The sequence below is a fragment of the Pithys albifrons genome, chromosome 3 (assembly GCF_047495875.1).
Source record: "Pithys albifrons albifrons isolate INPA30051 chromosome 3, PitAlb_v1, whole genome shotgun sequence".
Taxonomy (NCBI): Eukaryota; Metazoa; Chordata; class Aves; order Passeriformes; family Thamnophilidae; genus Pithys; species Pithys albifrons.
Genome location: NC_092460.1, coordinates 55,294,965 through 55,320,610, shown reverse-complemented (window position 1 = coordinate 55,320,610; position 25,646 = coordinate 55,294,965). Strand labels below are relative to the sequence as shown.

The following is a 25,646-nucleotide window of genomic DNA, read 5'->3' as shown; positions in this document are numbered from 1 at the left end:
GATTGTGTCCACCGATCAGGGAGATTTATTGTTTGACAATTGCTCCCTTCTCATATTAATCCATACTTCAGTTAAATCAGACATTCAGAATAGCTGTTCAGGTGCTGCATAACTCTAACCACCTCTGTTAAGAGCCATATAACAGAGCTGCCTGGTACTCTTACCTCTCATCACAAATGCCAGAGAGCAAGAAGCTGATTGTGATGGGTGTCCAGACAGCATCATTTTGCACAACAGGAGCTAGACAGGAAACAAGCAGACTGCAATGCTTATGATCATACATGCAAGGGTGAGTCAGCTTTCAAAAACATAAATCCAAAGATAATTCTTTTTTTTTACAAAAGAGAAAGACTGCAGTAGCACCTGGAGAGCTGGAATGGGCTTGACTCCAAGGGATAGTTCTGCACTGAGGATTACTGACACTTGCTGAATGAAATGCTCTGGATGCAATTATTTGTGCTGGCGCAATATGTTATGACTCTATCACTCACCTTGAAAGAGGAGAATAAAAATGCTTTGATAAATGGTTTGAAACATTGCCCAGTTTCACTGGCTTTGTTCTTCTAAGTGTTTGTACCTCTTGCTTCAGCTGCAAAGTTATTTCATCATGTCCTAAAACAGTGCTTTGCAGAGAGCTGCAGTATAACTAGTCATAAAGTGGAGCATGTGGGCCTAACCAGACAACAGAGAGTGTAGACCTAACAGAAAGTGCTTTTTTTCCCTTTTGAGGTCAAACATTACAACACAGCACATTTACACAGCATGACCTTACCTTTCCTTACTTCCTAGAGGCATATTTGGTGCTGACTCAGACTTTCTTTTTCCCTTTTTAGCGCAGGCTGGTAAAGCAAAGGTTTTCTTGTATTGTTCTCTTCTGATGGCACTGATTTCTCACTCTGTACATTTGTAACCCAGAGCACCACACTTAACCTCCTCTGAGGTGTGGCTTCACCTGGTTCTCACAGTTCTGTACACTAGTCATTTCTGGGGCCATTTGTGGCAAGCAATCCTGAATTCTTTCCAGCTACAAGTTAGCACACTCACAAGAATCTGAAGGAAACCACTTTCACACCCAGTGAGAAGCTGCAACTTCTATCCGAGTTCCTGTAACATGTTGGCAGCCACAGACTTATTTAACATGCTCCCATGTGCCTGTGAGATCAAAGATGTTGGGCAAATCTTTGGGTTTGGGTCCTCTATAGTGGTTTCACACAGGGAATGACATGACACTTGTCACAAAACTAGACATTTTTGTTTCCTTGTTGCATCATTGTTAAGTAAGCATCTTCATGCTTTTCTGTATGCTCGCCTGTACAGATGACCCTCCTGCCTGCAGTTAGGCTGAGGAGGAAAAAAAGCTGTATCATTAGGTGAGAGCAGTACCAGTCAATGAACACAGAAAACAGACCCATTAGTTTTGTTGCCTGAAACCCACATGAACAGGCTGGCAGTGCACTCCTTCACAGTTTAACTGAGCCACATTTCCTTCCATGGAAGACACTCCTAAATCAAGCTCAGAAACACCTGTGCAGAGCAGGAGGAGGAGATTTACTGAAGCCATTGTCAAACCAGGAGTCTTAGCACTGACATTGTATGCTTTGGACTACACCTCCTGAAGTGCAATATAATGTAATGTAACATGTTTATCGATGTCTTCTCCCCTACATAAAACTATTTTCCCTTGCCTCAGTAAAATGGTAATCAAATAAATCCAAAGTTTTGCTTTCTTACATGTTATTTGGAAAGGACTTTTTGACTTAATAAAACTTTTGAGTCTAAAAAAGTCTAATTATCTGATTTTATATACCTTTATTTTTGTGTTGGGCTTTTCCCCGCCCCCAGTTTGGAAACTCTCATTTTCTCTGGTTGTGAGAGGACCATCTTTATTTTACTCAGAGGCCTGCCAACGTGGAAAATATTTTTAACAAGTTTTTAAAATCTTAAAATCTGAAATACAAAGAAAGTTTAAAAAAAAAGCCTTAGTCCTCAAGGCCCTAGACACAAGCAAGCTTAGCTGTAACCACATGGTTACCCCTCCCAGTTTTTCACTCTTTAAGATGAGTGCACATGAATGTGTTCATAAAGTGAAATAACTTGGAGGAAATTTCTGAAATTCAAAAGCAAGTTAGGCAAAACAAGATTTGTCCTTGGAACAAAAATACCAGTTTAAAGCAAATGAGATGAAAATTGAAATTAAAACCCAGTTATCCTGGGGAGTCACACTCCAGAGGAATGCTGTGAACACTGGCTCCCAGTACATCAGTCAGCAGACATGAACTTCATGAAATCCACAGAGCTCTGCACCTAGCAATGTGCTGTTGCTCAGTCCATGACAAAACAGCAGAAAAAGGATATTATCTGGTAACTACCTGTTCAAGGTCTGTAAGTTAAGTGTATTAAACCTATGAAATGCTGCCAGCAGAAACTAACGTTCAGGATTACACCTCAAGAAGGCAGGCTTAGGTGTAAGGCACTGTCACCTTCCCACTTGTCTCTCTGCCCACACTGTGTGGCAAAGTGCCAATTCTGGTCTTGTGCGTCTCCTGTCTCTCCTGTTCTGTCTTGGCCACATCTGCCTTGGGACATTTTTTGTACCTTCCCTGAAAGACTACTTGACAGAAACTTCCCTGCTCCGGCTGCTACCAGTGTCACGCCACTAGCTGGGAGTAAAGCAGGGGGAAGATCTGTGTGAAATAGGAGGACAGTTCTTTTGATAGCTTCTAGCCTCTCTCTTTCATTCTAGTTTTCATTTAGAACAAAATTACTGTTTCCAATTTAAGACTAGGCAAAGTGTCAAGGTGAAGTAGAAGAATATTCTGTACAGAAAATACTTGGTGAAAGAAATATACAGGTATGGCTTCCAGTACTGCAGCTGTAAACATTGTTTTCATTATTCCCCAGACTGCAGAAAGAGTGGAGGACTCCAGAGGAAAACAGCAGGATGTCAGAAGGAAACTGTTAGTGTTTTTCACACTGAAAGTGAAACTGAGGAATTACTTTCTGTGTGAGCCCTGGAAAATCTTCAGGTAAGAAAAGAACCAGCACTGTATGAATACATTAATACACCAGTGGATTAAACGATATAAAATTAAGTGCAAAACTGAAGTTCAAAATAGCATTTTTTGATAATTTAGGAAACTAGAGTTTTCATGACATATGACCTACAATTACTTCCGAGGAAGTGCAATGTTCATTATCTGATAAAGAAGACTGCCTCCATCTGCAGTTATGGTTTAGTAAGTACATCACTTAATATGCTTTTATTAAAAAAGAAAAAAGGAATTTTTATGACTTTATCATAAATATAAAAAAGAAATATTTGCAAAATAACAGACTGGTGACCCTTGACTCTGCAACCTTTCATCCCTTACCAAGTCTGCACACAGGTAGAGAGATGTGCTGTCAAGGAGACGCTCACTGTAGTAAATCCTAATGCATACATCTCCATACATGCCCAATGCAACAGCTCCTCGTCACAGAAATATGAGGAGTCTTCCTGAAGCACTGGTCTAGACAATGGTTTTGTTCATGTGAATCTTGTAGTTTAAAAGCAATTTAAAAAATAAGGTCCAGAGAAGGCAATAAAGTGACTTACTTTTATATTTCACAGCATGCACCTATTGATGCAAACTGAGAAGCTTTTGCTTTGTCCCAGTCTGAGTACACACACACAGCGGTCTGTGATTCTCAAGGTGACTTTCGCCTCCAAGAGAGATGAAATTTGCTTCTTTTCAGAAGCCCTCATTATATCCTTTGAAAATCTGTCCTCCAAAGGACACAGATGTTGGGACACCAGCTGAGGCAAGGCATATTTAGATTACATCTGGCAGGCTGTAATCTAACCAGTGTTTTGCAAAAAGGAAAAAAACAGATACCAAGGAATGTGGAAAGAACTGCACAGTGAGTGGTATTAAATGTGAATTCTTTGGCTGTTTTTGTCACTTTTAACTTTTATTTAGCTATTTAATCTAGGTTATAAAAAATTTTTAGAGGAGTGGTTTCAGAATGAAGGAAGCCCTTTATTTTGCACATGCTAAGGAAGACACTTTGGTGGCAGCTGTCATTTTTATAGTAAGTGCTATGGGTCATGGTGGCTGAGGCAGTACTAGTGTCCCCTGTCCTCAGCAGTGGGAAACAGGGAATAGCTTTCCTTCTAAAGTTCATGAGGCATATTTGCTCTCATTCTTTGTCTACATTCATCCTTTAGGCTCAATATTAAAACTCTAGTCATAAAAATTGTCCCATTGACTTCACTGCTTTTTTAGATCTGGGTAAGGACTATGAGTTTGGGCCCTTACCTAGGAAAAAGAATATTAAAGTGTCATAAAGAGAAATAAATATAACATCACACTGTTCAATTCTTCTTGTTCAACACTGATACAGCCCACTTACTCCCTAGTTGTCCTTCCTCTTTCCAGGATGAAACTTCAGCTGTCAGAGACAGCTCCCCTGCTTCATTTCATGCCATTTCTTTACACTTACATAAAGATTGAAAAGAAAGCACAAAAGAAAACATAACATACCCTGGAAAAAAGTCTTTCCCTGAAGATCATAACTTCTTTTGCTGGGAAAATTGTGCAATGGGAGCAGTTTCCTTGAAGAAAAAGAAGTGAGTCTCTGTATTGTCGTTCAGGAAAGTTTAAAACCCTGCTGCATGTTTTTGACTGCATTCAGCCTTTCCCTTAATTCCCCAGGCACTGCTTGCCTTTGTCCAGGAGGCTGGTTAGGAAAAAGGAATAGCTACTGTGAGAAAACAAAAAAACCTCTCCAGCTAAAAATAGTATTCATAGCTCTCCTCTGCCCTATGGCCTGCCCAATACTGTCATCTTATAATGCTGCCTAGTACAGCATGAAATTAGGAAAAATAATAGTATCCATTAATAAAATGTATTTAAACACTATGAAAAGGTGACTGGTAACAATAGAAAAAGGAACAAACCCCCTTGAGCTGGCCAAGGACATGCTACAAGATTTCTCACTCTTTCTGCTTCTATGAGACCAGATCCTCATAAAAGCAGTTTGGTGGGGAATGTGAAACCAGTTGTCAATCAGTTCATGTTGATTGCTTTGTTAATGCAGTCAGTCTAACTTCTTACTCCCACTTTGCAATTTTTTTTATACAGCATTCCTATTTTTGCAAGTTGATTATCATGCTGCTTTCTTGTTGGTTGTCTGTACTCTATTACATACAGGGCTAATTCTGGGTCTGCAAGAAGCATAACCCACAAAGTGGTTAACTTTGCTTTGTCCAGTGTGCCCTCTTCCCTATGAGCCTAATGAACACAGCCTAACACCACCTCAAGCTGTAGAGACACAGTTATTTCATCCTCTTCTGGCTCACTGACAGTTTGCTTTCACTCTGCTACGTTTTATTAATAAGCTTTGTTAAGTGTGACACCCCTCTACAATTTATTTTCACTCTACGTTTTTAAGGAAAGGAAGTTTATGTGAATGTCCAGTTTCAGCCAGATTTGGCAGAATAACACACCCAAAGATGGACACACTTTGTGAAAATCAGCAGGTGAGTAGATCATAGTGGCTCAAAGAAGTGTCCCCACCTAAAGAGAGACAGGCCAAGCTCTCCTGAACCAGCAGTCAGCTGGCCAACTGCACATGTACCACTACAGCACAGGCCATCTCTCTCTGTTGGGGTATCACAGTGATTATGAATGGTGCCGGAGTCATTCTGGGGAGGAAAGAAACAACTGAGAAAACGGCCTTCATTAATTCAGCTGAACACAGAAATATTTGTTCTGCTTGTTGGTTTTCTTCCCTCTGATGCCCTTACCACTGGATCTCATGGTTGCAGCTTCTGCATGAGATTCATTCTTACTTATTATCTCTGGTCAATATCTCTGCCTCTGTATTCCCTGGGCTTCTTTAGACTTCGTGGACTCCTTTATCTGTCACTTCAATTCTGCAGTCAACAAATTCCATGGTCTGGCAACCTGTATGTTTTAGCACGTACTAGAGCAAATGGAACAGGAGCACAAGCTCGTAACTCTGTTTTTCAAGCTGTCAAAGACACTAAAGGGGATTAACAAGGGGTAAGAAGAGTCTGGTGTGTGAAACACTAATGGATTGAAATTAAACACAAAACCACTGCTACCGGATATCTTGGGACCATTAAAATGCCCAGCTACAATAAATGTACAACAGGAAAGTTTAAGATCACTCCAAACGGAAAATTCAGGAAATCTGACAAGTCATGTTCGCCCTTCCCCTGCCACCAATCACAAAAAAAAGCCAACCCAAAACCCAACCCAACCAACCAACTAAAAACTCACCTCTGTAGATTCCTCTTGTACCTAATTTGAAAAATAGAATGGAAAACAATAATGTGAGAGTGTTATAGGCAACATCAGTGCACGTGATTTTGTGTCATCCATTCTCAGTATGATAAAGAGCTAGTCCTTCATGGCTCTCCTCATTAGCCTGAGACAACATCAGTTCTGACTGGAGTGGGGGCAGTAGATGAGCAGAAAAAGAGCAGCGAGAGTTAAATGGCTCACCCACTCTATCATTCAAGGTTTATTCTTTTTTAACCACAGTAACAGGGCCCTCCAGGAGGTGGTCCAGTTAGAATAAGAGTGGCCCATAACAATGTGATTTAAGGGGGGAAAAAGTGGTTACACAGTAGTTCCCACTTGTAAGGCATGTCTTAGTGCTCAGAACACACCCTGTGCCCAAGGGATCAGCTTCCCCGCACCCAGCCCAGTCCAAAAAAGCCCCAGCTGGGTGTTTCCATGTTTTAGTGCTCTTCTAAGCAAAAGCAGAGGAGAACATGCTGCTGTGACACCTGTTCGGGCCAGAATGGAGTTTGTTTGATCACTACTAGAGCATTAGCTTAGTCTTTTGGAGTGTTGCTCATGCTGAGAACTGTCAGGCCAGGCATGCAGGGATGCCCACGGTGTGAGCCGGAGGGGCACGGACGCTTGGCCAGCAAGCGACAAGGCATTCCCAGCTTTCCCAACAAAAGACCTCTCTGTAGAATCATTCTAAAATAAAGCTATGGAAAATATGGCCCATTTTTAACCTTTATATGTTGTTAATTATAATGACACTACTATATCATATCATATACTATCATCATCATGGCTAGGGTTTGCGAACGAAAATTTGGGAAGGGCTTTACCCACACTTGCTGCAAGCGTGCTGGTGGCTAAAAAGGCCAATATGGGATAGGCAAGTCCGGTTGCAAAAGACACAGCAGAAAGTCTCCTTAAGTGTTATTGGCAAGGAACGGTTCTTTCTGTGTTGTCTTTTCTCCTCAAGACTGACTCTCCGTGCATTCTCAAAGGAAGCAGCAGCGTCGTGAATGGTGTGTCTCCATGAATCCCGGTTGGAGGCCAGAGTGGACCATTGGTGGCAGTCAATATGGCCAAGGCTGAGGTGTTGTTTCAGGGACTCCTTGTATCTCTTCTTCGGGGCTCCTCTCTTGTGGCAGCCGGTGGCGAGTTCACCATAGAGCACAATCTTTGGGAGGCAATGGGTGATCCTCCATCCTGGAGACGTGCCCTGCCCAGCGCAGCTGTGTTCTCATCAGCATGGCCTCGATACTGGTGACCCCTGCCTGTTCAAGAACGGACACATTGGTCACGTAATCAGACCAGTGGATGTTTAGGATTGAACGGAGGCAGCGCTGATGGAAGCGCTCGAGGAGCTGCAGGTGGTGGCAGTAGATGACCCAGGATTCAGACCCATATAAAAGAGTAGACAGTACTATAAATACATGTCAAAATATACCAATGAAGAAAAAAAGGTCTTTTTTCAGCCTGCATGGTTATACTAGGAGAAAACTTGGGAGAAAGGATAAACTCATTCAATGAATTTTAAGAATTAGGCTGATTTAAAGAACCATTAGTGGACGCTGGTAACATTGGTGTTTCACCTTGGTTTTCTAAGCGGTGGTGCAAACAGGGCAAGGCAGTGTCCTTTACCATGTATTAGTATCCCCCTTTTTGCTCCATGTGACTTGGAACAAGTAATTTTTCCAGTGCATTATTTTTGTTCAGAACACGAGTTCTCTCTCGTGTGACTTCAGTTTTGTTGAGTGTCCTGGAGCTGTAAAACTTTCACAATGTCACGCCCTGTACAGCATTCAGTGGCGACTGCTCCCACTGGGGCAAGGTCTCTTTTGGCATTTAACGCTGTTTCTCCTCCACGTTTCGCTCCCCATCCCGGCCCCGCCCCCCCCCGCGGCCCGCGCGCACCGGGGGCGCGTGCGCGGCGGAGGCCTCGCCCCCCCCGTCCCGGCGTGCCCCGCGCGCCCCCCGAGCGCTGCCGGCGCCGCCGCCCTGCCCGGCTGGGTCCGAGCGCGAGGCGGCGCGGCCGCGAGGACATGGCGGGCGTGGGGCGGGCCGAGGAGCCCGAGCAGCACCTCAATGGAGAGCTGCCCCCCGAGCCCGGCGACAGGGACGGCGCGGCGGGGGTCGGCGCCGATGACGGCGCCAAGAAGAAGCGCAAGAAGAAGAAGAAGGGCAGAGCGGGCCCTGCGGGTAGGGACCGGACCGGGCCGCGCCGCGCCGGGACACTGCGCTGGCGGGGCGGCACGAGGGGCCGCGGCCCGGTACAGCGGGCGGCAGTGCGGGCACCGGCGGGCTCAGGGATGGCCGGGGGGGTCCCGCCGTCGGGGTGAGGGGCCCTGTCCCGGCCCGTGGCGGCGGGACGAGCTGAGGGGGAGCCCCGCGGCCCGGAGGGGGCTGCCGCCCGTGCCCGGAGGGGGCTGCCGCCCGTGCCCGGAGGGGGCTGCCGCCCGTGCCCGGAGGGGGCTGCTGCCTTTCCACGGGGGCTGGGGATTCCTCCCGCCTCCGTTGCGCGCAGGAGAAGCCGTGGCTTCCCTCACCTCCTCCTATGCCCCGAGGGGAGCAAGGCGTAAGACTGCTGCTGTAAAAGTTACTCCGCGTGATGGAGGCTCTGCACCCCTCCCAGGTCCTCGGAGAGAGCTGGAGCAAGTCTGGGCAAATAGTGTAAAGGCGCTACCGTTTTGGGTTTGTTTTAGCAGGTCAGCAGAGAGCGATGATGGTGCTGTGCGTTTATAATTATCTCCTTCACGCCCCTGTTATCTCACAGGAGCAGGCTGCTGCTGTGGCAGGGAGAATTATTTACCCTGGCAGAAAAAAAAGTGGTCAGAAGTGTGAGGGTAATATGCCTTTGTACGTAAGTGTCAATAAGAGCACCTGTCACTGTAGAGCCCTACAATCTTACATGCTGGGGCTGCCTCAGAGGAGGCAAAGCTGTGCTGTGGTATCTGTAGGATGAATACAGCATAATATTTATATAAAGTTTTGGGGGCTATTGGTTAGTAATGTGGAGCTAATGTTTTACTGTAAGTCATACTTCAATTTTACAAACAGGTCAAGAAACAGATAAAGAAGTGGAAGGTGCTCTTGATGATGTAGCAAAACAATTGGACAAGCAAGCACTGGAGGAGAAAGAAAAAGATGATGATGATGAAGGCAAGTATAACTTATGTTTTCTCTTGACATTTCCAGTTTCAACTCTTTCCAAAATTCCCATTTTAACAAAAGTTTTACAGATACCTTTCTGGGTTTGATTTGTTTGGTTTTTTCCCTTGAGAGAGGTGTGATGTAACTATATACACTTTTAACTGTTTTGCCAGCAGTTCAGCTGTGACATACGGGTACATAAAAATAGTAACAGGGATATGAGCTTTGTTAAAGCTTTGTGTTCTCAAGGACCTAATTACTGAAGGAAAACATTTAGTTTAAGGTAAGGTAAGCTGTAAGTTATTTTTACTTGCATTACCGTGGTTAGTAAGCATTTATGTGCCAAATTATGCCTCTTATTCTTGGCTTAAAATACAGCAAATTTGAAGGGAGCATATTAATTAATAGGAGGCTTTAGAGTCTTCACCAGTGACTTGAAACCTGCTCATCTGTATTGTATTTTTTCATTAACGTTGAATTGGGGAGGGATTAATAGACAAGCAAGACATACGCCTTATGTGTTGCTTGTGCTATGCAGCTGATTTTCTAAGCAACAGCCTTAAAAGTGTCCATATTGAAATCCAGACTGGGTGCACCTTTTCTATAGGAATATCAGATAAAAGTGCTGTATTTCCTTTGGTTTGAGGGATGGTTCTCAACAGAAATGGTATTTTAAAAAGTACATTTTTTAAGTTAGTAATTTAGTTTCCTTCTTGTGAATTAGTATGTAAAGATTGCTCAGCATCCTGATGTTTCTTAGTCTACTTAGAAATCTTCTGAGTTGACTTGCTGGAATTTATCCTCCTGGAATTTCATTTTAATAAATTGGTTATGGAAGTTTAAAAAAATTAAATCAGTGTGCCAAGGTGTATGAAAGAACAAATAAATTTATCTTTGAACATTATCAGTCTGCAGCACACAGTAATGCAGTAACTTTCCATAGACATATATTCTGATGGTTTGTTTTGGGGTATGTTTCAGGTTGTGGATTTGAAGGATGATTAACGCAGTATGTGCTTTGCCATCATTGCAACCTGAGTAACAAATACTGAGCAGGATAGTGAAAACTTTATCCAATGAAAAGAAATCTTGGAAAATTATTAGAATAGTCAGAGTTCAGTCTCAGGAGAAATAACATTGTTAGCTGCAGATCAAATGCTATGCTCTTTATCCTTTTTACAATATTAGTAGTACAGTATGGGAAAGTATGCAAAATTAAGTGATGCTGTGACTGAACTAGTAATCTTCTTTTTTTCCTATATATGAAACTTGGATGTGGTTTTAGTCAAACTGATATTTTTGCAGGAAAATAAAAAACTGATGCAAAGATTTGAAGATGACTCTGTGTTCTTACCTGTACTGGTTGTCATCACTTGCCATTTTATTTGTGTAGTTACAGGATTGTTGCTTTAAGACATGGTGCTGCATTAGATTGAAATCAATAAAATACCTACTCCCTTCCCCCCCCCACTTGATAAGGCCATAACTGAGTGGCCTCAAAACTGAGACTCTAAAACTTTTGAACTCCAGGAGAGATTAGGAGGTGCTCTTTGGATTTCCCTGGCAGTGTTGAAATGTGCTGATAGGCAGTACTTTTGCATGATACTGCAGGGAGTTATTAAATGGCTCTACCCAAATGAATTAAGGTGGGGCTTCAGTTCTGCAAAGATCTTAAATTGCTTTTCTGCTGACATTTTTTTCACTAGCAGCTACATAACTTGAAGGCAGACAGGGTATTGGTCAGATGCAGTGGTTATGTTTCTGGCAGCACAGCTAGTCTGCAGCAGTCTTCAAGGACATGAAAGCACAGGCAGGGTTAGTTTGGCTTTGCAGTTGGTTGTTTCACGGGCAGTGATGTATGAAAGAGCCACAATAAGCAGAAGGCAACAGCGACAATGTATAAGAAATGCTGTATTCTTCTTTTCCCTTCGGTTTAGGCCTAGCATTAAAAAAAAATCCTTTAGTGAATGAACTGGAGTCATACCTAATGAAATACTTTATGAATGGTTTGACTACAGCTCAAGGTCAAGAGAAATGTGGTGAACTTACCACATTTTAAAGAAATTTATATGCACTGTTTAAGGAGTTTTGCCTGCCTGTGAAATAAGAATTGATGAAGAATCTGGTAGGCTGGACTGTGTTACAGCTACAAAGTATTTATATTTTCAATTTATTGTTAAAACTTAAATTAAGGTACTTAATGGCAAAATGAGCTGGGAGGGACAGGGGTGACATTTACTGAAATTTGCCCGTGCTACAGGATTACAGCACTCACCATGGTATGAAAATGTAGATTGCATTGACTGTTGTGAGGGGCTTGAAATCTATTGACTGGAACAGCTGGTCAGTCATTTGATTGGTTTTAAATCTAAGTTTCTGTATCAATACATTCAAAATGGCAATGCTTTGATTTGATTCTAAAACTTCTTTTTATTTTATTTTTCACTGTAGATGAAAATGTTCTCAGTGTAGATGACTAATACTTGTCCATTCTGCAAAGAACTCGTGTTTAGGTCTGGAAGGTTTAGTAAGATGATATTACATTACATATTGAGGGTGAAGTAACTAGGCATGAGACACAGCCAAACTTTAAGTCTAGAGGGTTGTTGTTATCTCCCAAATGTGACTGTAAATGATGTGGCTGATCTTTGGTGCTTACATGCTGTCCTTTCTGGAAACCTTCCACTGGTGTAGATTCATAGAATGGTTTGGGCTGGAAGGGCATTTAAAGGTCATCTGGTCCAGCCCCGTGCAGTGAGCTGGGACATCTTCATCTGGATCACGTTGCTCAGAGCCCCATCCAGCCTGACCTTGAACGTTTCCAGGGATGGGGCATCTACCACCTCTCTGAGAAATCTGTTCTGGTGTTTTACCACCTTTGTTGTATCTCTCACATGCAGTGTTTTTGCTGAGAGGTGTTTGTGACCTTCCCTTTTATACAGGTTAAACTCATCCTGATCCAAATGCTGTCATCTTTACTTGTTTGAGGTCTTTATCATTCCAGGTGCAGTAAGTTCTTTAGCTGAAGCATCAGAAGATGGGTTTGCAGCTGTAGTTCCCAGCTTTTTGTCAGCTGTTGTGTCTAATACAGTTCTCTCTTGTGCCCACTAACAGTCCCAGGCATCTTTTTGCTTGAATTGAGAACAGAAGAATATGAAGTAGGACTTCCTGAAAACGCTTTGCCTGAGCTGAATTTTTCCTCTTTCAGTGATATGTTTAAGTTGTCAACTATAGCAAGTATTTTGTTAAGTCTATGTAGGGACTGAAAATGGTAATGGTTTGGTAGCAGCTGCTGGATATTGTGTTTCCATCCATTAAGTTCTGCTATGAAAGAAGTGTTTCCAGATAGTCCAGTTGTTTTCGTGTGCCTCATTCGAACTTCTTTGTTCTTTAAGGTTATTTTATGTTCACCTGAACACTTTCTTTCCTGTAGATGGTGAGGGTGAAGGAGATGGAGCAACTGGGAAAAAGAAGAAGAAGAAGAAAAAGAAGAAAGGACGTAGGTATCCAGCACAAAAATATAGACTGCATGAATATTTGATATTAACTGTGTGCAAGTGCTGTTCTTGGCAACTGAAACGAATTTTGGGGTGGAGTTTGTGTTTGTAGGCAAAGTCTGGCTGAGTTGTCCTCTTTTTGGTATCCCTGAATGCCATTGAGGGCAGTCACTTGGCCCTGAGTATTGGCCAAATAAGGTCATATGAAGCCATTGTGATGTGATGTTGTCTTGGTAGAAGCCCAGATTCTAATAAGAGGATCTTAAATAATTTGTGCTGTTTTAACTTCTATGCTTGAAGTAAGATAATGTGTTTTTCCAGTGTGCCATGTGTAAAACTTTCTTAAATTATATTCAACAGCAAAGGTCCAGACAGATCCACCTTCTATTCCAATATGTGATCTGTTTCCCAGCAATGTATTCCCGAAGGGAGAAGAATGTGAATATCCACCAACACAAGATGGGTGAGTGTTTTAAGCTTAAAAAAATAAATGCTGTCATTTGGATGTGCTGAAAAAACTGTTAATGCACAATTAAATGGACAAAATGAGTTATATTGTGGTTTGGGTTTTGTCTTTTTTTTAAACTGGATCATTCAAGAACTCAATGAATACAAGGCTTCAGGCCAGAAATGTTCATCCTTTGCTACCCTTTTAATGAAGGTGTAGCCAGTATGAGCAGAATTGCCATGAGAAGGGGATCAACAGGGTTCCAGTAGGCAGCTTATACAAAAAAAATTGTCTGAATTAGAAGTGGGCAAAGTTTCAAAATTTAGGGAGATGAGACACTACTGTGCAGCAGTTCTGTGACCACTGAGATGTCAACTTTCTGTTATTTTTTTATTTTTTGATGGAGACATGTCAGTCTCTCTGTTTAAAAGCCTCTGTACTTTGCTTCTCTCTCTTTGCATGAATACATAGTTATTATAAACTCACCTGTTTTTTGTAATTTGCAGTGATGTGGGAATAATGTGCAATTTCACTAAACAAGCAACAGCTGCTGGTGGTTTACTGGAACAGGGATCTGCATCCTTATGTTTTTACAGGGGCCTGCTGTCTGTTTTGTTAGGAACTAGTGCATATCAGCTTGACTGAGTTGTCCTTGACTGATTTTTTTCCTGTGTGAAGTGTTGTGGAAGGTCATGTCATGTGTGGGGGAGACAGGGGACGTGTGGCTTAGAATTAGTTGGAATTGCATGAAAATCTGAATGAAAAGGCTTAAGTATTTTTAATATCATCACAACTTCCCACGAAATATTGAATCAAAACTCTGAAAAAAGTAGTTTAAACCAAAGGGAGGGAGTAGATAAATACTTATATTTCTGAAAGTATTGTCTAGTTTTAATTACTTTTTTTCAGAATTACATTACTTTGAAATGTTTATTTATCTGTTACTTAAAGTCAATGCCGGTTCTTCACAGAGCGTAAGCAACATAGTTAAGAGTCTGGCACATCCTGTAAATTGTTTTCAGAGACTCACAGATAATATGGTTTCATTTTTGAGATTGAAATTTGCTTTTGAGGAAGCCTTTTCTTGTTTTTAATGACTTCAGTTTGATCACAAGGTTTATTTCTAAATTACAGCCTTTTGCATGCACAATATTAGCATGCTAATAAGGGACTTTCACAGGATATTTCTGACAGGCTGATCCAGGAGTGATTGTTTGATGCTTAAGAGTTAAGAATTTTTCTGTATATGTATATGCCATGTACATAAGAACAGGATTTAAACAAACCAGGAAATTGGATGTTAAACATCTTAAACATATTCATCATTTATTAACAAATAACACACTGTTTTTACATCTCTGGTACTGAAGATTTAAATTGTTTGCTCTGGCTTCACTACTGTTTATGGAAAAGAAATTATAAAAGCAATAAAAAAACTCCACCTTTCATAACAGGATTTAAGTGGGGGGTTTCTTCTGTACCAAGTGTGTTCTGCTATGGAAGGAGAGCATATTCTTCTAAGGAACCTGAAATAGTTTCTTTATATAATGTGCTTAAGCAAATATATGCTTAGTTTTGTTCCTAATTTAAATATTTAAATCTTATGATGCTACTTTAAGCAGCTACTTAAATTAGTAGCTGACATTAATGCCAGCATATTTCCTATTCTGAATAATAGATTTATTTTATATATTGGTGAAGTGTTTTTGTGTCACTTCTCTTATTTATGCTGAGGTCAGTAGGGTTTTGTCTTTGATTTTTTTTTTAGAGTTGCATTTCTATTCTTAACTGTTGATGTCATGTGCTTTCTAAAGTTACCTCTCATCAACCTATAATTCTGTATTTTGTGTGAGAAGTTGAACTAGAAGTGGGTGTCATTCAAATTCCAATGGAAAAAAAATAGCAGATAAGCAGTTCTTATATATACAACAAACTGATAGGTTTAATATTTTTATATCTCAAATACTTACTTTTGTTTGAAGCTTTTGGTTTGTTGTTGAAGACACCTGAATTTGTAATAATATGACAGAGCAGAAAGCAAATAATTTCCTGATACACCAATTTTGTTAAAATGGGACTGAGGAATTTTTGACCCTGCCTGCTTGTTTCTGCCTCTGTCCCACTATCATAGAATAACAGAATGGTTTGGTTTGGAAGGGACCTTGAACATCATCTGGTTTCAACCCCTCTGCCCTGGGCAGTGACGCTTTCCACAACTTCTCTGGGCAACCTCTTCCAGTGCCTCACCACCCTCACAGCAAAGAATTTCTTCCTAACATGTGATCTAAACCTACCCTGTTCAGTTGAAATCCATTACCCTTTGTCCTGCCACAACATGCCCTTGTCAGAGTCCCTCTCTAGCTCTCTTGTAGGCCCTTCCAGGTACTGCAAGGTGCTGTAAGGTCTCCCCAGAGCCTTCGTCTCCAGGCTGAACAGCTTGAACTCTCTCAGTCTGTCTTCGTAGGAGAGTTACTCCAGTCCTCTCATCATCTTCAAGGACCTCCTCTGGACTTGCTGAAACTTGTCTATGTCTTGCTTATTTTGGGTCCCCCAGAGCTGGATGCAGCACTCTGGGTGGGGACTCACCAGGGCGGAGTAGGGAGGCAGAATCCCCTCCCTTGACCCACATTGCTTTTGATGCAGCTCAATGCATGATTTGGCTTTCTGGGCTGTTAATGCACATTTCCAGGTCTTGTGGGGCTTCTTGTCCACCAACAGCCCCAAATCCTTTTCCTCTGAGTTGCTCTTAGTCCATTCTCCACCTAGACTTTATTTATGGTGAGATTGTCCTGACTCAGGTGCAGGACCTTGCACTGGACCCTGTTCAGCTTCACGGGATTCACACAGCCCCACCTCCCAAGCCTGTCCAGGTCCCTCTGGATGGCATCTCTTCCCTCCCACATGATGTTGGCTGGGTGATCTGGATAAACATAATCTGGGGAAATTGTTTTCTGGAATTCTTTGATTACTAGAATCTAGTTTAAAGCATGATCCTTTAAAGCTTTGTGCTAGTGAAAACTGTGGGCTGTGAGCTGGAGTGAAAAGACAGAAACAAATGGCTTGGAGCAAGAGGTGAATTTCAGCTGACTTGTTGTGGGGGCAGCATGTTAGGAAACTGTCAAAAGGTTATTAGCTCATGTACCTGTCAGAGGATCTGATGTTTGGTGTGAGGCCTTCATCTGATCAATTGCTCTTTTTGTCATCCTGAAGTGCTTAGGCCTAGGCAGGATTTCTTGCCTCCCTTCCTGAGCTCCCAAGTGGCAGTAGTGCAGCTTTGGCAGCAGAGTGCCATGGTTCTGAGACAGTGTTTTTAAACCTAGAGGCTGTTTGGTCCCCCAGTTGACTTGCCTGAAGTGACTATGCTGACATACAGTAGAACAGAGGGAGGACAGCTTCCTGCCAGTTTGCTGGAGTTTGCACTCAAGGTTGTGACAGATGGCAGAGCAGCTGCCCATACTCTGTCAGCAGTTCTTGCTACCAGAGAGTGTTCGCTGCTGGAGCCCAGAGCAGTCTGTAAAGAACCTCGAGTCTCTGTGCCCACTGTTTGTCTGCAGGGCACCTTTTCACCCTGGCTGTTGGCACTAGTCCAGTTTTCCCGTGGCAGTGAGGGACCCAGGTGCTGCAACCTGTTGCTTTGCTTTTTTTTTGGTAGAGTTAAGGCAAATTCCAGTAGTAGAATGTGTGATGCTGTTGGAGCAAGAAATCTGCTCTGAAAGGTAAACATGGGATTTCTCCTTCACACTATTGTTACTTTATCTGAAAAGGAGCAGGAAGTTCAAGGTAAACAAGCAAAAGGATCTCAAAATATTTTGGATCCTCTGATCATTCTGAGAAAGATTTTATGGAATAGCCTGTTGTCCTTTGTCTTTTCAACTCTGCTCAAATACCTAGTATAAATGTATATACTTACATATTTACATATAAGCATATATACTTAGTTCAAAATGCAGCAAAATTGCAGGGCATAGTCTTTTGGCTCACTCCTGCCTGGTTTTTGGCTGTAAAGGAGTTTCTTAGGGTGGAGCTAAGTTACATGTCTATAAAACAGGTAAGAAACTACACCTTCAGATTTCAAAAAGTAATCCTTTACTCTCTGCATATTCACTTGTTTGCTTAGAATCAACTCGCATAAACGTAAAAGTTAATTTCTAAATTTGGAGACTGTCATATTTCAGCATATTTGGTTCATCATGTCCATCATCCATTGTCTTTTAAGACCAACCTACCAGCATGTGTAGCTGTATATTGGGTGTAGTTATTTTTGTCCTGTATAGCATGTACTCTGAGTTATCACTAGGGGTTTTTGCATCATTACAAGGCTGCACCTTCATCATTTGAAGCATATCTCTACTTTGGAGTTGTAAGAGTAATCTCTTAGTTAAGTTCTGAGAGCTGCCGAGATGCTTAAATTGCTTTTTTTCTTTGTCTGCTTTCGTGGAACCTCAGTTGTATGGCTTTTTTGCATAATGAAAAGTATATTCAAAACTAATCTTGTATTTAGTCCTATTAAAAATTATTCTTGTATTTGTTCTTTGAACCTACCAAAGAGGCAGCCAGAATGAGTGGTGATCTCCTGGAACAAATGCTAATTCACCATCCAGCAATTTAGAAAGTAACATCCTGACCTGTTTCATAGTTCCCATGCACCGTGCTAGGTGTTATTATCTAAATATTCTGTGGATGAGCAAAAGTAATACTGGAACTGCAAGCTCTTAAATTTTGAAGGAGGTTATTGTCTCTGGGTCAGTAAGTTTCTGGGCCAAGCAGCCACAGCACAGGACTGAGATTCTTCTCTGTACAGGAAGAGCACTCTGAAGGAACAGGATTGTGAAAAAAAAAATAAACCTTTTGCTTGAACAGAGTCTGTCACAGTTTTTTGCCCTGCTAAACTGAAGGTAGAATTGCTGGCATTCACATGAATGTTATATGCCTGTTCTGTCTTTTTGAAAACTTCTGTACATCCTTCAAGCACTCTGCTTATCTGGGCTTTTGGTAGGATGTTACTGCCTTTCACAGGTGCCAGTCTTCTGTTGCTGATAATTTTTCTTTTTTTTAACTAGACTTCCTTTATTCTGGAAATTGTGTAGTTCAGAATCTTTTCTGTTGCCCAGGGGAATGTAGACCTGATTGATTAATAAACACTCTGCAGGCTTTAGACAGAAGTTGTAATCACTGCTATGTGGAAAGTATCTTGTTTGAAACAATTTTTTTATTTTCAAGGCGAACTGCTGCTTGGAGAACAACTAGTGAAGAAAAGAAAGCACTAGATCAAGCCAGTGAAGAAATCTGGAATGATTTTCGGGAGGCTGCAGAGGCACACAGACAAGTGAGGAAATACGTTATGAGCTGGATAAAACCTGGAATGACAATGATAGAAATCTGGTGAGGACGCACATCTTCTCAAAGAACACTGCTGTAGATTCTTCTTCATTCTTCAGAGGGAGAGAGATTTAGTCTCAGTTTTGTGTGCTAATTCACTTTGTCATGAGTGTGGGGAAGATTTCTGTCTGAAGTACACAGCCAGTACAGCCAATTATTCCCTTTAAGTTTCCTCTTACATTTTTAGCTTATGCAGTTTTACAGGGCCTGGGATCATACTGAATTTTAAACTGAGCTTTCCATTATGTTCGCCTATTTTGATTATATGCTTCATTTAAATTTAAGTGCCTTTGGTACTTTTGCACATCAGTTCTGCAGCATTCTGAGAGAAGCGGCAACAGCGGTAGCACATGCCCGGTGTTTGCCAGAGCTGTCAGTGGAACGCCGTGTGGGCAGTGCAGGGGCCGTCTGCGGCTGGCAGTGGGCACAGAGGCAGCGCGGCTGTGTGCTCAGCCCAGGGCAGGAAGGCTGTGACTATGGTTAGTCTTCGTGAGCTGATGCTTCTGGTGGAAAGACAGCGTGGGTTTCTTTATTAGTTAATAAGAAATAACTGAGCAAATGGATTAATACAAACATGAGTTTGATTTAAAGAAATAATTAGCATGGACTGATTTTCATGACTCTTCCAACTATTACTTTTTCTGTCCTTCAGTTTACCTAGAGTGAATGTCTACTCTCCAAGTACTGCACTGATCCAGAACAGTTTAGCTTCCAAAATTCAGGTGCTTTCAGCCTGGTGTGACTGAGGACTGTGCTGACAAGAGTAGGATAGTAAGAAAGCTAATCAGAGCTGATCCCCAAGGTAACTGCAAGGATAACAGAAAGAAATACTATACCATCAGGGAAAGGAGAAGAAAGGCAGCTGCTGTAATAATCACTAGTCTGGGCTAAACGAAGCTGTCATACTGAATTTTACAGTTTGACTGCTACAAGCAATAGTTTTCTCAAAACGTGTCTATTCTTCCTAAAGGCTATGGGGCCTTGCTGATTAAAATACACACTCCTTCCATATTGCTTCACATGAGTGGCTGTCTTAAATGAAATCTGAGTGTGGTGCACTGCTGTGAGCTGCAGTTCGCATCATTCTCTGACACTGCAGGAGAATGCACTGGTGGACACACTCTTTAGCTTTGCAGTAGCCAGAAATAGCAGCCTGAGAGTAGACAAAAACTGAGAACAAATGCTAGTCTCATGAGGTTTTATTTTATCACAGTTATTGCTCAAATAAGAAAAGGTCCTTTTTTAATTACTTTTTTAATAAATGAGGCCTTTTCCCTTTTTTTAAATCCCAGAAATTGATTGAACTTTAGTTGTTTAAACACTGCTGCTCAGGAAGAATGGGTTAAATGCAGCTTGTAAAGGATGAATATTTAAGTTTAGAGTAAAAACTTGAGAAACTCAGTTTTGCCGAAGAAAGGGTAGAAGAAACAACACAGAGAACTGAAGATTGTTATGCTGTACTTAATGTTTTTCAGCCTAGAGTGTCTGTCTACTTAGCATACAAATAGTTGTAAGATTTCACATTTAAACATTTGATGAAATATTTTTCTGACTTTTTGTTCTTGTGTTGATTTATTTTGAAGTCATTGTAAGAAATACTAATGGCAACTGTTCTGTTCCTTTTTTTCTCCTCCTCCTCCTTTGCCTTTCAGTGAAAAGCTAGAAGACTGCTCACGTAAGCTGATAAAGGAAAATGGTTTAAATGCAGGTCTTGCATTTCCTACTGGGTGTTCTCTGAATAACTGTGCTGCCCACTACACTCCCAATGCTGGAGATCCAACAGTCCTGCAATACAACGATATTTGCAAAATAGATTTTGGGACACACATTAGTGGTTAGTTTTCATTTATGAATTAAAACTTTGAGAACATTCTTCATTGCAGAGGCTATGAAGCTAATTAAATTCTGCTAATTTCAGGTCGTATTATTGACTGTGCTTTTACAGTCACATTCAATCCAAAATATGACAGACTATTACAAGCTGTAAAGGATGCTACAAATACTGGAATAAAGGTATGATCATTATATAAGTCTTTTACAAAGGTTCTTACAGTAAACATTGATTATTTTCCATTTACATTGGCACTTTATTTTCAGTGTGCTGGAATAGATGTACGTCTCTGTGATGTGGGGGAGGCCATACAAGAAGTTATGGAGTCTTATGAGGTTGAAATTGATGGCAAAACATATCAAGGCAAGGTTTTTTCTTTATATAAGGATAGTTGTTTTTAAAGTGTGTGTATGTGTATTGTACAAATATTGATTGATTTTATGATACTGAAAAGACCTTTGTACTAGAAGTAGGGTATGAGTCTTGAATAAATATATGTGTTTGGCTGGCTTGCCATTCCTCTGAAGAAATATTCTTGACTTTTCCTTTTGTCTTTAACACTTAAGATGAAGGCTAAACAACTGTTTGAAACTGCACAGTTAATTTGATACCTGCTGTTTGGCTTTATTAATAAGCTGTTGTTACTGTTGGAGTTGCTAGTCTTTAATAACGAAGGTTTGCTATAGCACAGAAAGCCAACTTGTGTCTTGGCTGGTGTTTGTACAGTATGTGTGGGCAGTTTTGTGTTTCGTTCTGCTGCAGTCTGATGAGTCCACTATTGTACTTTCAATATGGGCTAACACAAAATATTGGCTTAAAGGGTTTAGCATTTGTTAAGAAATTGTCTGTAATATTAATGTTTTCTTCAAAAGTGAAGCCAATTCGCAATTTGAATGGACACTCGATTGGGCCGTATAGGATACATGCTGGGAAAACCGTGCCCATTGTGAAGGGAGGAGAAGCCACAAGAATGGAGGTAAATGGAGCTCTTAAGTTTCTCCAGCTGTCACTGCAAGAGTAGTATTTTTTGTGCACTTTTAATGTGTAGTGTTTGTGATCCTTTTGGACAACAGCAGGAGCGGAAAAACTGCTGTACTTTGTAGTGTTCCTGTAAAGGAGTAATGTTTCATGTCAGTGGCTTCTCTGTTTAGCCCTGGAGTGTTCAGGTATCATTTTCTGAAACTGAAGTCTTAAAACCCTTAAAACAAGAAAACTAAACAAAAAAAGCCACCATCCTTGAAATCTGAATGGCCTTCGTGATGCTTATGGAAACTATTGCATGTTTATTTCTCAACATATGTATGTTCTTTAAATGCAGAACACTGCACTTGGTGCTTAATGAGCATGGGAAAGGACAGGGATTCATATTTTGGAATGAACTGGACTTCAGGAAATTAAGAGTTTTCCTGAAAGTTGTTTGGACTTGCAAGTCATTCACACTTTCCTTGTTTATTCACTCTCTAGTTAAATCTTCTCTTGCTCGAGTAATTCTTGGTAAATATTTCCATAGTGTAGTTTTGGATGACTTTTTGTGAGCACTGTTAGATACAGTATCTTTCTTGAAAAGCTTCCAATGCAGTTTTTCTTTGCAGAAACAAAATAATGACATGTATTTCTAGTTATTGCGAGAGGTTAGATGAAAAATGTTGTTTTAATAGTGTTTTGGAGCCGGGGAAAAGAAATTACTGTACATGATGTGACAAACTACCAATCGTAAGGGCAGTATTCAGATAGGGAACCTGAGATTGAGCCATCATTTTGATGTAAGCTTGTGTTCTAACAAGATAAGAAGGCTTATTTAAGAGATTGGTAATGAGATAAAAAGCTTTTAATTTCACTCTAAGCCTGATCACTAAATGAGCACCAGTAAGCCTTTCTAAGACTTGCAAGGTCTGAATAGGCACGGGTGTGGTCTGGACAGGATTATCACGAGGTAGGCTTGCTCTTACCACCCAAACTTTGATCATAGCTATTGATCTGTGATGTGAGCAAAAAGACAAAGTTTTAACTATTATCTGTTTGACTGTGCAAAGAGATTAAGAGTATTGGAAAAGGAAAATAAAAAAGCTTGTGTGTCCTTGGTTTGGCTTAGTGAATGGTTTGGTTTTGTTTATTGTCCAGCATCAGTATATTACTAGTATGAAACTTGAGTGTTCTTTAAGCAAATACAACTTAATGAATTCAGAGCTTTTAAATTGTTTTAATTGAATATCAAGACATTGGAGAAAAGGCATTTTTTAATTTCTTCGGTTTCTATAGGTTACTTAGGACACAGTCCTACTGCAATACGATGAGTTTTTTGGGACTCACGATCCTTATTTGGAAAAAGTGGGTGTAAAGTGAACTTTGGCAGCATTGTGTGTAGGTTTTTGTGGGTTTGTGTTTTTATAATTAATCAGTTCAGGGGCATCTTCAAGAGTTTGTCTTGAATTTGGAGCCTGTGTTACTGCTTTTCGTATGGCTTCTTACTTTAGGGTTGTGACTTTCAAAGTAGTTTAATAAACTGAAAAATATGGTTCAGGCTGTCAGTCAATGTTATGTCTTGATAAGTGCCTTTCATAGTCCTACCATGAAGGATGTGTGAATGCACTTGGCAGAAATGAGTTTGTATAATGGCATTTCATTTATTTTTGGCTAGAATTTTGATAATGCCCTTTCAGATATATATCACCTTCATTTTTTGAAGAAATTCATCTTGTGGAGTGGAAATGAGCAGGTTAAGGGTATATACTAGTAGCTGTTTACCAGAAACTTCTTGCGGAAATGGGGCTGAAAGTTCTTCAGTAAGTCTTTGTAATCAACATCTTATTTGCTATGTCTAAACTCTGCATTTGCTGGGACTTGTAATAGCAAATGAGAAGTACTTAGTTTCTTAGCTATGTTAGATGTGTGCCTTGACAGTGCTTTCACTACATGGACTTAGAGGAATTGTCGTTAAAAAAGTGATATTTCTGACTTGAAACAAGAAAATGATACTAATGTAAATTGTTGATGATTTGGAGAGGTCTGTAACTTTACTGTGTGAAATCTTCATGTTGAAATTTTTTCTACATTGATTCAGTGATTGAATCTATTCACACTTAATTACTTGTATTCAGAAGTTGTACTGTGGAGATGGTTGTATCAGAATGGTCCAGTGTCACTTATTTTCATATTGCAACATGTTCCTTTTTTCTCTCCTTAGGAAGGTGAAGTGTATGCTATTGAAACCTTTGGTAGCACAGGAAAAGGTGTTGTTCATGATGATATGGAGTGTTCTCATTATATGAAGAACTTTGATGTTGGACATGTCCCAATAAGGTTGGATTTTGTTGGGTTTTGCTGGTGTGTTACGCTAGAGATATCACCCCCTTAAGGTTCAAATTTGATCAGTGCATGTTCCTCACTAATTAATAAGGCTGCCAAAGGACTCAAAGGAGTATGAATAAAAAGCTTACCAAATATTTGACTTCAGAAATCAAAACTGGTGTTTTAAACCACCAGACTTACGCCAAAATTAGTTCAGATTACTAACCACTTTGGATCAGGAAGAGTTCTCTTTTTCTTTATAAAATGAAATGTCCTTTTATTATTGAGGAAAATGACTCCCATCCCTATGTGCAGTTTTGTTGGCATAGCTGGATGCAGGTACAGTCACAATCTATTTTGAAATATATCTGGTTTTAAGAGGAAAATGTACTTTCTTTTATGAAGAGAACATCTGATTGATATAGCAAGACATCCCAAAATGGGGGAGCCTGAAAAGACCTTGCAGTCTAACCCTGTTCTTAATTGGTGTGTTTTATTTCTGTAGTGAATGCCTGCTGGTGATACCTCTTTCTTCTCAAATATGTTCTCGGTTTGTTGTCTTTTTTCTCCAAGGCTTCCAAGAGCGAAACACTTGCTAAATGTTATCAATGAAAACTTTGGTACTCTTGCCTTCTGCCGCCGGTGGCTGGATCGCCTGGGAGAGAGTAAATACCTGATGGCGCTGAAGAACCTGTGCGACCTGGGCATCGTGGATCCCTACCCACCCCTGTGCGACATCAAAGGCTCCTACACGGCGCAGTTCGAGCACACCATCCTGCTGCGCCCCACCTGCAAGGAGGTTGTCAGCAGGGGAGACGACTACTAAACTCAGAGCCACCTCAGCACCTTTATACTCTAGGCTTTGTTGGAACATACTATGCCAGAATTAATTTGCAACATATTGTCTGTTTTAACAGTGGACTGATGTTAATACTTTCCATATTTGGAAAGGAAGGAATTTAATCTAAGGCAAGTCTTCTAATTGTAACTAACCATGGGAAAAAGCTTTCAGGCCTTTAGAAATATTTCAAAAGTTACTTATTTTTTCTGTTCAGGGAAATACATGCTATAAAGCTCAATTTTTAGTTTGGAATGAGTTATACATTTTGTTCTGAACATTTATGATAAAAGATGCTTTTCAAATATTTATATTACCATATTCCTACTTGAATGCTTTGAATGACTACACCTGATTTCTGTGCCCCAGTCCTCTATGATATTGCCTTTTAAACTTCCTGGAATCCATTTTGTAAAAAATAAAGACAAATTTTCAAATCTAAAGATATATATACTTTTTAGAAGACTGGTTACAATTCTGGTCAGGAGTCCACTGGGAAACTATTAAATATTTTACAAACTTGATTTGCATGTCTTGTGTTGAAACTGGACCTGTCTTCTCCTTCATATGAAACTTGGCCTCTCAGTGCCTGTTTAAATAGTCTTGTCAGTGCTGGTGTACAGGGCAAGAAGTCATCAACGCTTTACAGGGCAAAATGTGACAGCTTCAGTAACGGGGTGTGGTGTGTTTTTGAGTGTGCCCCTCTTTAGTTTAGAATTTGTCAAATTCATCTGGTGGTCTCTGCTGCTGTTACTGGCAACTTGTAACTTCGGGCTGAAGTCAACTGAATTTTGGTGCATAGTCTTTGTCACTGGCATGGAGTCAAATTTCACATGATTCCCAGTCTCTTTAAAGTTCACATTTGAGTAGGCAAGTGATAGGAACAACAAAAACATGAATTTATTTTGGAGTGTTA

The 25,646-nt window shown here is 40.7% G+C and overlaps 1 protein-coding gene across 1 annotated transcript; it reads left to right on the top strand.

Annotated features, from left to right (window-relative positions):
• The first annotated feature begins 8,251 nt into the window (after positions 1-8,251).
• On the top strand, positions 8,252-25,254 carry METAP2 (methionyl aminopeptidase 2). Its single transcript, XM_071552058.1, has 11 exons — positions 8,252-8,498; positions 9,357-9,458; positions 12,883-12,948; positions 13,307-13,409; positions 18,615-18,776; positions 20,426-20,607; positions 20,692-20,786; positions 20,871-20,967; positions 21,477-21,580; positions 23,789-23,904; positions 24,466-25,254. Exons 1-11 carry the CDS (start codon positions 8,342-8,344, stop codon positions 24,716-24,718), a joined length of 1,437 nt encoding a protein of 478 aa, XP_071408159.1. The 5' UTR covers positions 8,252-8,341; the 3' UTR covers positions 24,719-25,254.
• The last annotated feature ends 392 nt before the right edge of the window (positions 25,255-25,646 follow it).